This window comes from Ambystoma mexicanum, chromosome 7p, assembly GCF_040938575.1.
Source record: "Ambystoma mexicanum isolate Mex_15411 chromosome 7p, UKY_AmexF1_1, whole genome shotgun sequence".
Lineage (NCBI taxonomy): Eukaryota > Metazoa > Chordata > Amphibia > Caudata > Ambystomatidae > Ambystoma > Ambystoma mexicanum.
Genome location: NC_090939.1, coordinates 394624311 through 394637254, shown reverse-complemented (window position 1 = coordinate 394637254; position 12944 = coordinate 394624311). Strand labels below are relative to the sequence as shown.

Genomic DNA, 12944 nt, shown 5'->3' with positions numbered 1-12944 from the left:
TATAGGGTGATTGTTGAAACCGTTAATGTTGTAAACATAAAAGATACTCCAGGTGATACTGAAAAGAGAAATTACCAGGTTAAATGAAGGCCTAATTAAGAAATATAAGATGGCTACAGAATGTCTCAATTACTGCTCATTTGGTAAATTCTCCAGGCGGGACTTTTGCCAGGATTGACATGGGTCAGCTATCATTGACTCTTCTGGTTTGTACAGAGTATGACCGGCTAAGTTATTTTGTTTCCCTATAAAATGCTTAGTTAGGAAGAAGCGGGAGGGGGGGTGGGGGGTATATTATCAATTCTCACCATGCATACATACCACATTAAGCAGACCATTGATGTTCAATGATGTCTCTCCAGGGATTCTTCACACAGGTTTTCAGAGTAGCGGATTCATGGACAAATAACCTTGTATTCATATCCGTTCTATTTGCACGTGTCACGCGGGTCCTCACCCACTACACTCACCACCGGCAGAACATAAACAAGTGCCTATGCTCCTGAAGCTGAAGAATACAGGTGACTAACACACCGACTCCAATGCCTTTCCTATCAGCTGAACACAAGCAAGCAGAAAGCCTAAAGAGACCAGAAAATACCCTAAATCACTGACATATTCGGGAATAGTGACAAGATCGCAGGCTCCGTTGCACCGACTGATGATATCCACTTCTGAACAGGGATCTCTGGATGAGGCCATGGGCGTGATTAACAAAGTGTGTTCAAGTAGGGTTCAGCCATTGAAAAAGGGGCCTGTAAATCAGGCCCTGTGTGTCTAATGCAGGGTCAGCTGGTCAGCATTGCCATTTCCTATCTAGCTGTATCGTTATGCACACCATAACAGCAGAAGATTTCAGTTTTACAGAGTACTGGGGAAGATCTTGTGCACCACATGAGACGCAATAGTTTGCTGTGTATTTTAGAAGACATGACATAAGTGCAGTGTTTCGAACAGCTTACAAACTGAGGAAATGCTATGTAACTGCTGCTTTTCTAGAGGCAAACATACCTGATATACGTTAAAAGTGCTACTTATTCTACAAAATGTTTACTTAGCAACACCACATGTGGCTGCGTGCGGCTTTCTCTTCATATTGTAACTATAGTCACACATCCACACAAACAACCCAGCACAGACCCACACACACACGGCCTTGCACTGAGCGCATGGTTAAAATTCCGTGTGAATTGTAACTGTGCTGTCCAATAACCTAGCATTAAAAATGTGGTTTCTGCTTAAATAACATTCTATTATGAAATAACATTTTGTCTCAGCTGAGACCGTGCAAATAAAATACAATTGAGTAAAAATGAGTCATGTTTTCATTTCAGAATGTACAAAAGAAACTCAGACCAAAACCAAAATTCTGAATTCACTGCAGTTTTTAACATTGCTTTTTTCATTGTTCCTCAAGGATAGCTAAGGGGTACCGCACTCGTCTGGTTGACTGGATGGTGCTTCCACCATAGTTTGGATAACCGGTACAACGCTAAGAAGCTGGATGTGTTTGGCATGAAGCTTGACATAAATGCCCAGATCTCCTCGTTATAAAGTAAAGGTCAGGTGATGAGTAGAATGACACTTTCTTGCAAAGGCCATTGTAAATTACAGAAGATAACGTCATTGAACATGTTCAGAGGTCATAGAGCATGAATGTTGGAAACCATGTATCTATGAACTGTTACAAAGTCACCCAGGAACCTTGCTCCTGACACTGTAACACTATGAATTCTGAACTACACTGTGCACTCTGAAGTTGCAGAAGAGGGAGAGCCGTAGGATTGGAGCAAGCTGGAATTAGAATAAAACAACTTTTGATAAAATCCTATATGGAACAATCTAAAAAATGTGTGAGAGGGAAAGATGTTCCTTGGGACTTGGTGAAGCAACACCTACATCCATTGAGGGAAGAACTAAGTGGGCTGGATAGGGGAGTAGATGGTGCCAGACGATTTTATTAAATGTTTTTCCAGGGTGAAGTGAATGGGAACCTTGTGTGTAATTTAATTGAACTTTGACAGTATTTCCAAATTATAATTTTATATGTGTTCCTACATTTTTGGAGCTTAAATCAAACTTATTTCTCTGAGTAGACAAATTCTATAACCAAGCAATTGCCTTACGCTCGCAAGGGCTCTGATTAGCAAACTAGACTGATATAATGTACTTCTCACGGGTACTACTGCAACGAAAATGACCAAACTCCAACTTCTTCAAAATGAAGCCCTGCGTGCTGCATTTGGCCAATGCCGTTCAGACGACATCACAGCAACCAGGAGAGAAGTGCACTGGCTACCCATCAAAGCCCACATTGACATCAAAACTTTGAACATTGCACTGGGCTGCATCCAGCACACCTCTACTTCAACATCATTGCCCAGCAATATCATGTGCACTCCTTACGCTCATCCTCCAGCCTCACTCTGCTCGCCTTGCAAAATAAAAAAAAAGCAAAATAGAGCAGGAGTGGTGAGCTTCTGTGTCACAGAGCCCCTCTCCAGAACTCTCTACCTCCTAACATCAGGAACACGCGATCCTTCCCAACTTTAAAAAAACTTGTGAAAACTTGGCTGTTCAACAAGTACGACTCAGATATTAATTTCTGTGCTACCATCATTAATGTACCATTTCTAGACCTATGTTTCTCTTTCCACTGTACATATGCTGTGAAAACCCCGGGTATGGGTGTTACACAAAGGCAATAAACAAATAAATAAATAAATAAACTTGTGACACCATGTTTTCTACATATTTGTATATTTTACATAGACTTCAGCAGAATATTGGATTGGTTGTGCTATTTCTTTTTCACATTCATTTTAGACTTTTCACACATTTTTTTTTTAAAACACTGAACTGAATTGTTTCAAAACCTTTGCTACCCTGCACGAATCGTTTTTCCTGGATAAGTGGCCACACACATGCATTGGTGGACTGATGATCTTTAATAGGTGAACTGCTACGGTTTGCACATATTTGTATTCATGGGTTTGGGTTCATTTAAGTATATTGACATTGCTTGCCACAAGCTTTTGATAGGGTTAAGCCTTTCTAATTAATGGGTTTACAGTGACTGCAATACACCATGTAACCACTTGCTCACAAATCCTGCCATCACCAATGTTAGCATAGCCTTACGGTTTACTGTATCATAATTTGGATGTCTATAGACTGTGTTGATTGCTTGTGGGATGTAGATTCCTATTAGTGAATAGGAGACAGGTCAGGTGTTAGGACAATATTCAAGTACATTATTGCTTATCTTTGGAATTGCTTATTGTTTCACTGTACAATGTGTTCTCTTGGGCGCCTTGTGTCAGGTTTATCTCTATTCCCTGCTGCAAAACCTATCAAAGCCCCTGCAGGCATTGTGACTGCCTCTAAGCTGTATGTAGGCAGTGATAATTGTATGGCGCCTGATGAAGACAGTTTAACTGTGCCAAATACGTCGAAACCGGTTGGTCCTGTTCAAATTCCTGGAAATTAGAATATCCATTCCAGGAGAGAAAATATAACTTTTCAAAAAATGGTCAATAGCTTTGTGATGGTTTTACAATTTTTGTCATTTAGGAGTGTGTTTGTATAGAGTGAATGCAGATATGGATATGCTTGTTTAGACTGAGGCACATTGCCCAGTATGAATGTGAGTAATAATAGTTTATAAAACAAACATTTTTGTTTCCCTGCATTGAATTATGGTCTGTTTTGATCTGTTTTTGATTTACTCAATATTCTTATTAATTACATTAATTCCTTTCATACTTTTGTATATGGTGTCCTCTGGAATACATAAATGACACATTCTATACTAGAGCCAGTGTTGTAGTTTCACTATTCTATAGCTGACATTCAGAGGAGGAGATGGATTTCAAGGTCTTCTTAAATGTAGAGCAAACTGGAACGTTGTAGTGGGTTGGACCAAGACAGTGTTTTCACATTAGGTTTCTTCTTTTGTTGTGTGACTCCAAGCAGTGTTAAAATAAGAATCAAGACATTTAAATGATGACTCATGTGGCAGTTACAGCTTCCATTTTCTTGTGTCTAACTAAACCTTTTAGTCAAAAAAGGAGGGAGAATCTATTTCGCAAATTGAATGTAACAAGTTCACATTTGTATGTAACAACACACATTGGGCCTCATTAGGACCCTGGCGGAGTGGGTTTCCGCCAGCGCTAATCGCGGCGGACCCGTCCGCCGTACTACGAGTTCCCTTAGCGCCATGGAGGTTTTCTCCGCCTGGTTTTACCGGGCGGAGAAAACCATGGCGCTAAGGGACCTCGTTGTTAATTACGCCGCCGTACTTTACGGCGGCGTAATTAACTCCTTCCCCACTCCCATTATACCCTATGGGGCAAGAATGGGAATGGGGAAGGGTAAAATGGGGATTGGGGATTTACCGCTCCGCCAAGGTCGGCATGGGGTGGTAAATCCGCCAACCCCCATGGCGCTATCGGCGGCTTTCCGCCATGCTCCGCGGTGCATTTAGCACCGCGGATTCCGCCAGGGTCGTAATGAGGGCCATTGAGTGTTATACACTGATCACAATGATACATGTGCACCTTTCCTTGGAAACACTTTCAGGATTATGGAAGACCTGTTGTATGTTTTGTCAGCATCGTTTTATGCTGATTTGAATGGAAACGCTTAACAGATTACATGAACTTGTGGCATGGAACTACGTGCAATGAGTTCAGAGCATATGTAAGCAGTAACAACATACTGTTCTGCACTGCTATATACCCCTTACTATGCACTGCTATGTTTTGCTTGCTTTTGTAGATTGCATTTTTACCTAGAAAATAGTTGGCCCTCTGGCCCTCTCACTGTAGCAAGAGACCCAAGTGTGACAAAAAATCCGAAAACAAAATTAAGCTAATGACATGGACTCATACTTACATTAAAGTGTAAATATGCACAACACATTTAACTGCATTCAAGATATCTGCTAACAACAGTGTAATCGTTGGTTTTTAATCATGATATTAATGTTAATCTCACTGTAGTTTTATTCGACTTCCAAAGAACAAATGGTGCTTTATTAGTTTTATATAGCAGGGTCAGGAACCATGTACCTTTTGCAACACCAGCTTTCCATCTGGTGCCCCCCGCCCCTCAACCCTCAGAGAAGCTTTGATTAGAGAAAAAAAAAACTATGCTACAAATGTGATACAGCTTCAGGAGCGGAATAACTAATGAATATGGCATCAGTGGCCGAATGAAAAGGAATGTATGTTATACTGAATGCACACCTGATACCTCTGTGCATCTATTCATGAAGGGGCATGGTTCCCTCTAGCGATAGGTGGAGTTACCACCTGGCCCTTTAAATTGTGGCTTAACTTTCACCCTCATTTCTGTGGTAAGAGTAGCCATACTGAGCAGATACATCAGAACTGAGAGACTCATGAGAAATGCATGTGTTTTCTGGAGTGGGTGCAATATTTATAAATATTGGGGTGACAAGCCCTGAGCTACTCCAGACAAAGCCTGTCTGAACTACACCAGTTGCATCTCAGGGTTATTGTAATGAGGCCCCAGGTAGGTCAGATGCTCTTTGACTCCATTTCCTGGTTTTCTTTTTCTTTTATCAACATATCACATCACTTCAGCACAGGTCCTGAAATGAAACCAAAACAAGTATTTGGGAAATTGATATATGCTGAAACAACCTGTTGTGAAAGCTCAGTCTCTCACATTATGACTATACCTGCTCAGTAACAACCTCATAGCAAGAAACAGGCAGTTGGCATGTAATTGCTCACACTTACAGATTGCGTAGGGTTCAGCATGCAATTAAGTAACCCCTATGATAACATGTGGTTTTATTTTCATGGCTGCACAATCTGTGGGGTACTGGTTAGTGGATGCCATGAGCATTTCAGTATTCTATACAGAAATGTGCTGTCAGGGTCCATTTGAAATGGCAGCATCCCTTGAGCTGAAACTGCGCCTCTGACCAGGTTGAAACTCCAACATTCTGTTACAGGGCATCAATCTATGGACTTTGGCGGCAGGAGTTATTTGATCTCCCTGATGTACCATCACTAATACACCTATTGGGGCTAGCCAGATGGCATATAGGACACTTTTTACCAAAGTCTACCTGTGACAAATTTACTTCTGTCCTGCAGGAGTACAATGGTGAGTATAGGATAATATGCCCAATCAGCCGTCACATGTCTACAAACAAAGAGCCAACACAACCATAAAGGTACAACAGGCACAGACAAGAAATATACGTCTGTTGTCTTTTGTGGTCATCTGGGCAGGCTACACTCTTAAGAGGGGTGTGTAAGAGGGGTGTGAAAGTGGTTCAGTTGCAACCCAAACAGTGAAGTATAACAGTCCAAAATAAAGAAATGTTCAATAAAGGTTCTATAAAAATATATGTTTTAATTAGACACACCATATACAATGCTACCTAACTAGGAAGCACTGTAAAAACCCACCGATGTTGGAGAAACACAGAATATGCACAGCTTGAAAAGATACAGCACTCTGATTGAGGAGACAAGGGGGAAAGGCATTTAAAAGATCACAATGTTCAAAAGGATATTTCTTCAAGTTGACAGAATGGATAACAATGACGTAGCCAGTCTCAAGTGTCCAAAGATTGACCGGGGGGAGCATATATCAGTCAAATACCTTCTGCAAACTTCTTGGGGGTTCGACAGCGTGGAACCTGGTTTCTCGGTGTAGACTGTGATGTCGGCTCATGTATCAGATGTGACAGTCACTGTGGTCCAGCGGAAAGTGGATGTTGAGGAGGAGCTGAACGGAAGGGGATTTGCAGTCTCGAAGTGTCTAATTGAGCTGTGCGAATGGGGTGGCTACCAGGTATGGCTTGTGGTCGAGAATCAACAGCATTTGAGCTGTTACCAAGATGTGCAGGACATTCCGTTTGATGCAATGGCTCAGAGGTTATGGTTCAGGGAACATCAGGGTTGGGTTGGTTGACTCACAGGAGCAGCAGCAAAGACACTGGTGTTTCAGGCAGTGACTCAAGCAAAGCAAGGCAGTAGTACTTTGAAGTTCGAGCTGAGGCAACAATGTGCTTTTGCTGGCTCTGTGTGGTGGAGAATGAGGTTGAACAGCAGACAGGTCCTGCGGGATCGCTCGCCACCAAGGTCCACTAAAATCATGGTTTGGAATGGGTCTCGACAACAGGAATGCGGGCGTTTCTGATGTCCATATGCTGTGAGTCCCTTTCCAGGGTCTCAATGGCCAATAACAGTCTATTCTCTGGCTCCAAGACAAGGGGGAGGTTGGGACAGACCTTCAGGGGACCTGCAGCATGGTGAGGTCCTAGTTCATGAGGTGATTTGCAGAGAGGCAGACTTCTGCCAGCAGCAGTGTTCACTCCCAACGGTCCCTGGGGAAGCAAATTGTGCTTCTGCCTTTAGAACCTCTGCCTTGACCCCACAACTGGAGGCCTTTAAAATGGCTGCTCTCTCAGCAGGGTCCCATAGAATCTCCACGATGGGTCCAGATGATTCATTGAACTGGTGGGAGACCCCTTATTTTATAGTAAAAATTCCCAGGGTGATTGGATTAAAGGTAGCCTGCTTTAGGGATCCAATCCTTGCTATTGAAATGTGCAGACTTTGCCCTTATGATGTCAAACCCAACGTGCCTTGCTCCAGAGAAAGTGGAGGGGACAGGAAAGAGAAGGAGAGGCAGAGAGAATCAAGATGGCAGAACCATCAAAGAACTTTATAGACCCCTCTCTGACTCACCTTATCTCCACCCCCTCCCCTCTCAATAGGAGGAAAGAGCTTTAGAAATGCTACCACCTTGTGTGAGGCCTGGCTCTCTGTGAATGGGCATGCCTCTTCCTAGGCCAGTGTTATGTGCAGTACTGTCCTGGGAGAAAGGGTGCTGCCTGCCCTAAACAAAGGAACACATAGAAACAATACCCCAGGGCTGTCCTGTCGGTGGACAGGGTGGGCCTTGTCTGGGAAGAATATGCATAATCCTTTCATAGCTGAACTAAGCCCACTGGGCTGACACCATGGGCATAACTTTCATGGCACACCATTTTGTTCCCATTCATTTGACTGGGGCACCTTTTCTTCAGATGTCATGCCCCCCCCCCCCAACACTGTCAGCAGAGTTACTCCAGTGGCTGACACGTGTGCACAATCAATTTAACGTGGCAGGGATAAGGGTGAAAGGGGCTGACCACCATACCCTAACTCAGGTATGGTTTATATTTACAGTTGTATGTGCCACACGAACAATATCTTCAAGGATATATAGTTGTTGAAACAGGGGTACATATTTTAAATGCAGCCCCTTTGCTGAAGAGACATGAGTGGTACTGCAGCTGCAGCTGCCCAGAGTGCAACACTGGCCTCTGAACATTCTCTGTATCTCTGGTACAGCAGGCTCTGCAAATGAGGATACTGATGACATATAACTTATGAAAGGGTAATCTGAGTGTCAGATTTCCCTTTCAGAGATGGAAGTACCTACATTATTTTATTATTTAATAAAAGTAAAAAAGGCCTGGACTTTGCACCCTTTCCAGATGGCAATTCATCACAAGTCTCTATGCAGACACTTGCTGTCGCAGAGAAAAGAGCAGTGCCAATGATTCGTATTTCAAGAGAGTGTACTACACCCGTGACCATTGGCTGTCATAGGTTCAAATGCAATCAGTAGACTGGTGTGCCCGAATTTGTGACTACACGGGTGTCGTTGTGCAACATATCTGTCAAAGGGTATCAATGTCCCACTTAACCCTTCCATGCATCACATAATAGAGGTTTTAGAATAATTTTGAGAAGCAATGAAATGTCCGATTACAGGTATATAACATGCCTAAATAATCAGCACTCTGTTCTTATATGAATATGTGTCCCTTAAAAGTAATAAAGTGGATATGTCATGGTTTGGCTCTTAATAATATTCCATTTTTGTAAATCGGCTAGTAGTTAGTTTTATTTGGGCACCTGGGAAAATCTGCACCCATGCATAACCTGTTCTCGAGTATACTTAAGGGCCTGTTTTTACTATATTGGTTCTTTCAATCACTTACTATGCTAGTAGTAGCGAGCCAGGCCTCAAGTCACAGGAGGATAGCTCATCGGCAACATGCTCGCCTTGGCAGCAAGACGACAGGAAGCAACACAGGTTCCATCCCTGGGTCTGTGCTTAGAAACCTCTGGGTATTAAGCGTGTTATAAATATCGTATCATATTTATGTGCATTCAGTATTCATACTGTATTGTGCACATGCACATTCAGCATCTTTGCCATTGACAGGTCTGCAGGTGTGATTATTTCTACTTTCCCCATTCACCTAACAGACAGTAGACCCTTCCATGTATTTTCTATCGTCTCTTACTTCACATTCAATGAGTCTGCCTACCTTGTTTCTTTTCTTCATCCAGCAATGCACATTAAGATAAACATGTGTAATACACTATAGAGGTCGTTGTGAAACCCTAGGATGGACATGGACAGATATTGCGACTGGTTAGCCAAGCTCCTTCTGGCCATTCCAATCTGTCTCCACACACAGCAGCGATGGATCAGTGATTCACCAGAACTTTCATTGCATACGTATGGTGAGTTGTGGTCACCTCTGCCAAAATGCATCTGGTTATTCAGTCACATAAGAACTGGGCACAAGCCAAGAACTCGGAAAACCCATACATTAGGACAAGGTTTGCTTCCATCTGGGGAAAAGGTTCCATGGAATATGCAAAGATTCATAATTTCCGAATGAAATGGTTTGCCCGCAAAATAAATCGGTTCACCAGAATCAGAAGGAGGAAGTTTGTTGTGACATTTTAAGGGGTCTCCCTCAGCAGTCACTAAGCATTGCAACCTGTCCTATGACTCGCACTTTGAAATAATGTGCAAATAACATGGGGGGCAGCAATACATCCTGCCCATTCTTACCTTGTATTCCTGGATGATTCCATTTTGGTGCTCTGAAGGGGGGGGGTCCCAGGAGATGCTGATGCTGGTGCTGTTGTGGCTTCCCACCGTCAGGACGGTGACAGACTGTGGAGGGGCGCTTGGAGCTGCACCAGGTAGACAAACACAGAGAATAAAGACATTAATCTACTTGCCAGGCTGTTTGCGCCGCTTAAATAGTGGACGGATCTGCAGGGAAGGTGGGGAGTTCACGGTCCCCATACACCTGCGTATTCATACACTGTCGAGAGCTGACAGTTTTGAAAAATGTCCATCCACCGAGAAGCATTGCCCCGAATAAAAATTCAGCAGGCAGAACAACAAGGAATCAATCAATATCACAGGTGCATTTATTTGTTTGCCTTGCACTACAAATGGTTCCTGTATTTTTAAAGGAATCTTCATTTGAATGTATTTCCTTATTGTAAAATACATTCTTAAATGAGGCATATCACCACTGCTTTTCAGCTTGTGAATGCGTTTCATGCATACCGCAGTGTCCCATTCACTAACAAAGAGTTTGTCAAAGCACCATTGAAACAAGTTTTTTTACCTTACCGGCGGCGGCCAGATACTAAAAAAAAACAATTATAGAGCGCTGTGACGAATTGACTTTGCCCCTGCTGGAGTACAAGGATGTGTAGTGGCCGAAAACCCCACTCAGCCCTCCCACGTCTACATACCAAGAGCCAACACAATCATAAAGGTAAAACAGACACAGTCAAGGGATATACCTCCTCTGCTTTTTGTGGTAACATGAGCCAAGGGATAGCTACACACTTACGAGGGGTGTGAATGTGGTTCAACAGGCACCCAAACAGCAAAGTATAACAGTCCAAAATAACGGAATGTCCAATCAAGGTTCTATGAAAATATATTCACTTTAATTAAACACATCATGTACAGTAATAACCAACAGATTAACCTGCAGGTGACTCCACGTGAAGAAAGCAATCACTATCCCCATATTTCAAGCTGTGCAGGACAAAAACCATTGTAGAGGTTAAAGATCCCTGGTTACATTAAAAAGTGGAAATAGTGGAGGGAATCGAATCAAATGGTCTTCAAGAATCTTGTCTAAAGCTAATAATTTCATAGCAAATCCTGGTCCTGATTTTGTGAAAGTGGCATTACGGTTTATGCAGGGTGTGCTGTCTCCCTCCCACAGTATTGGACTAGATCAAGATGATAATGACAAGCGACCCCTGATTTATGGGATTAATCGTCTTGTGCTAGAGAATAGGAAGCATCGCTGTCCCCCCATTACATCTGTTAACAGTAGGTGTCATAAATTACTTCCACAAGACTTACAACAGCGTAAACATAAGTTTTACGAAAGGATCAGGGAAAAAAAAAATCAGGTGTTTAATTAAAGAACTAACAAATTCTGACCTTACTCCCGTAGTAGTTTTCCTATGAAAATATACAGTTTTCCATTTACACTAATGTAGCTCCACTGCATCTATGGCAGTGCAAAGAAATACATACACATATAGTGATGCCAGCACGCAAAATGAGAAGAAAAAAGAAACATTTTCAAAATCCAAATGATTTGGATTCACTGAAGGTAATGTGAAGGGGACTTTAGTTAGCAAAGCAGGTACATGCTATACACCAGCTTGTAGATTGTTTACATTTCTTTAATAACATGTATGCATACAGTCAACTGAAGTGGATTTAAAACAACAAAATAAAAAATAAATAAATATGTAAATAACTATGTATTCTGCTCCTTATATTCCATCCTGGGTGCCACTACAGACATATCATCTAAGAACGCTTGCTGACATTACAATATACAGTATTTACGGACATATAAAGGCACCTTACTATGCGAACAAGCGCAGAGAGGATAAACTCATCCCTCCCCATTTTTGATTTGTGTCGCTCTGAAAAGAGGCAATGAAGAAATAAATGAAAGCACTGCTTGACAGTGTTGCGGTTATCAAATAGACACCACTGAAAAATAACATTTTTAAAGCGTTTTCTCATTTCCCTTGTTGCCGCATGGTGGAGAACTCTATGCCCGATTCTTGACAGGTCAATTATTCCAGTGCTCAACCCCTGGCTGCAGATGCGCGAGAACCCAAATCGCTGCTCATCTTTCCCAGATACAGCCACCAGGAATGCCGTCTGTTACCTTCACAAGGCCAAAGAGGTTGGAGATGGATGCACGGCGAATTGTGACAAATGTCTGATCTGGGGGAAGACTGTGACTGTGGCGAAATTAATTTTTAGAGGTGGAAGGAACACTCCACATAAAATTCAATCTGATGAAGGTTGGGACTTTTTATTGTGGGAATACACTTTCTGATGTGCATTAAAAGTGTCTGCATCACTCTTACAAATTGTTTTCTAAGATAGCACAGTGACTTTTAAAAGATTATTTTTTAGATAGATTACAGTGCAGTAGATCAGTTTTCTATTAAAGTGGAGGGATGTATTTCAATATGTCCTTGAACAAAACCCAATGATTCTATTTAACGCCTAGTGCGTTTCTATAGCAAAAACATCAGCACAATTTAGTTAGATACAGAATATGCTTGGGATTACTGAATGCACGTGTTTCTCCCTTGGAGTGCAAGGAGGGTAGCTATGCTAACATCACATATATATCACCCCAACCAAATTGCTTTCAATTCAATCCTGTGTGCGACAATCTGCAACTGTTTCATTACTCAGTGAAGTACACGTGCAATGCACGGTGTTTTGGACCCACAGGTGGTCCTCATTAAGAGTATGCTTGTTAAAACAAATAAGATACATCATTAACTACAGATACCGTGACATAACCCTAGGAAAAATATGCCACAAATAAGAAGCTCAATGACCAAGTCTATGTTGGTACATGGTCAAACCTTTGATGGGGGTGAGCATATAGATGCTGCTGGTATGCAATCTGTACATATCAATATGCTTCATTTATTGAACAATTAAGTGATTAAAACATGTTTTAATTGTAGATGGAGTGGGCCATTTTTGACTAGTGCCTCATTGTAGAGAATAGGAAATTA

At 42.1% G+C, this 12944-nt stretch overlaps 1 protein-coding gene across 10 annotated transcripts in view; it reads right to left on the bottom strand.

Annotated features, from left to right (window-relative positions):
* Positions 1-12944, bottom strand: part of ROBO2 (roundabout guidance receptor 2) — a 974141-nt gene that overhangs the window by 114188 nt on the left and 847009 nt on the right. For all 10 annotated transcript variants that reach the window (XM_069636436.1, XM_069636431.1, XM_069636432.1 and 7 more), the window contains exon 15: positions 9913-10037. In XM_069636436.1, the coding sequence (XP_069492537.1) occupies positions 9913-10037 (125 nt within the window). The remainder of the gene's footprint in view (positions 1-9912; positions 10038-12944) is intronic.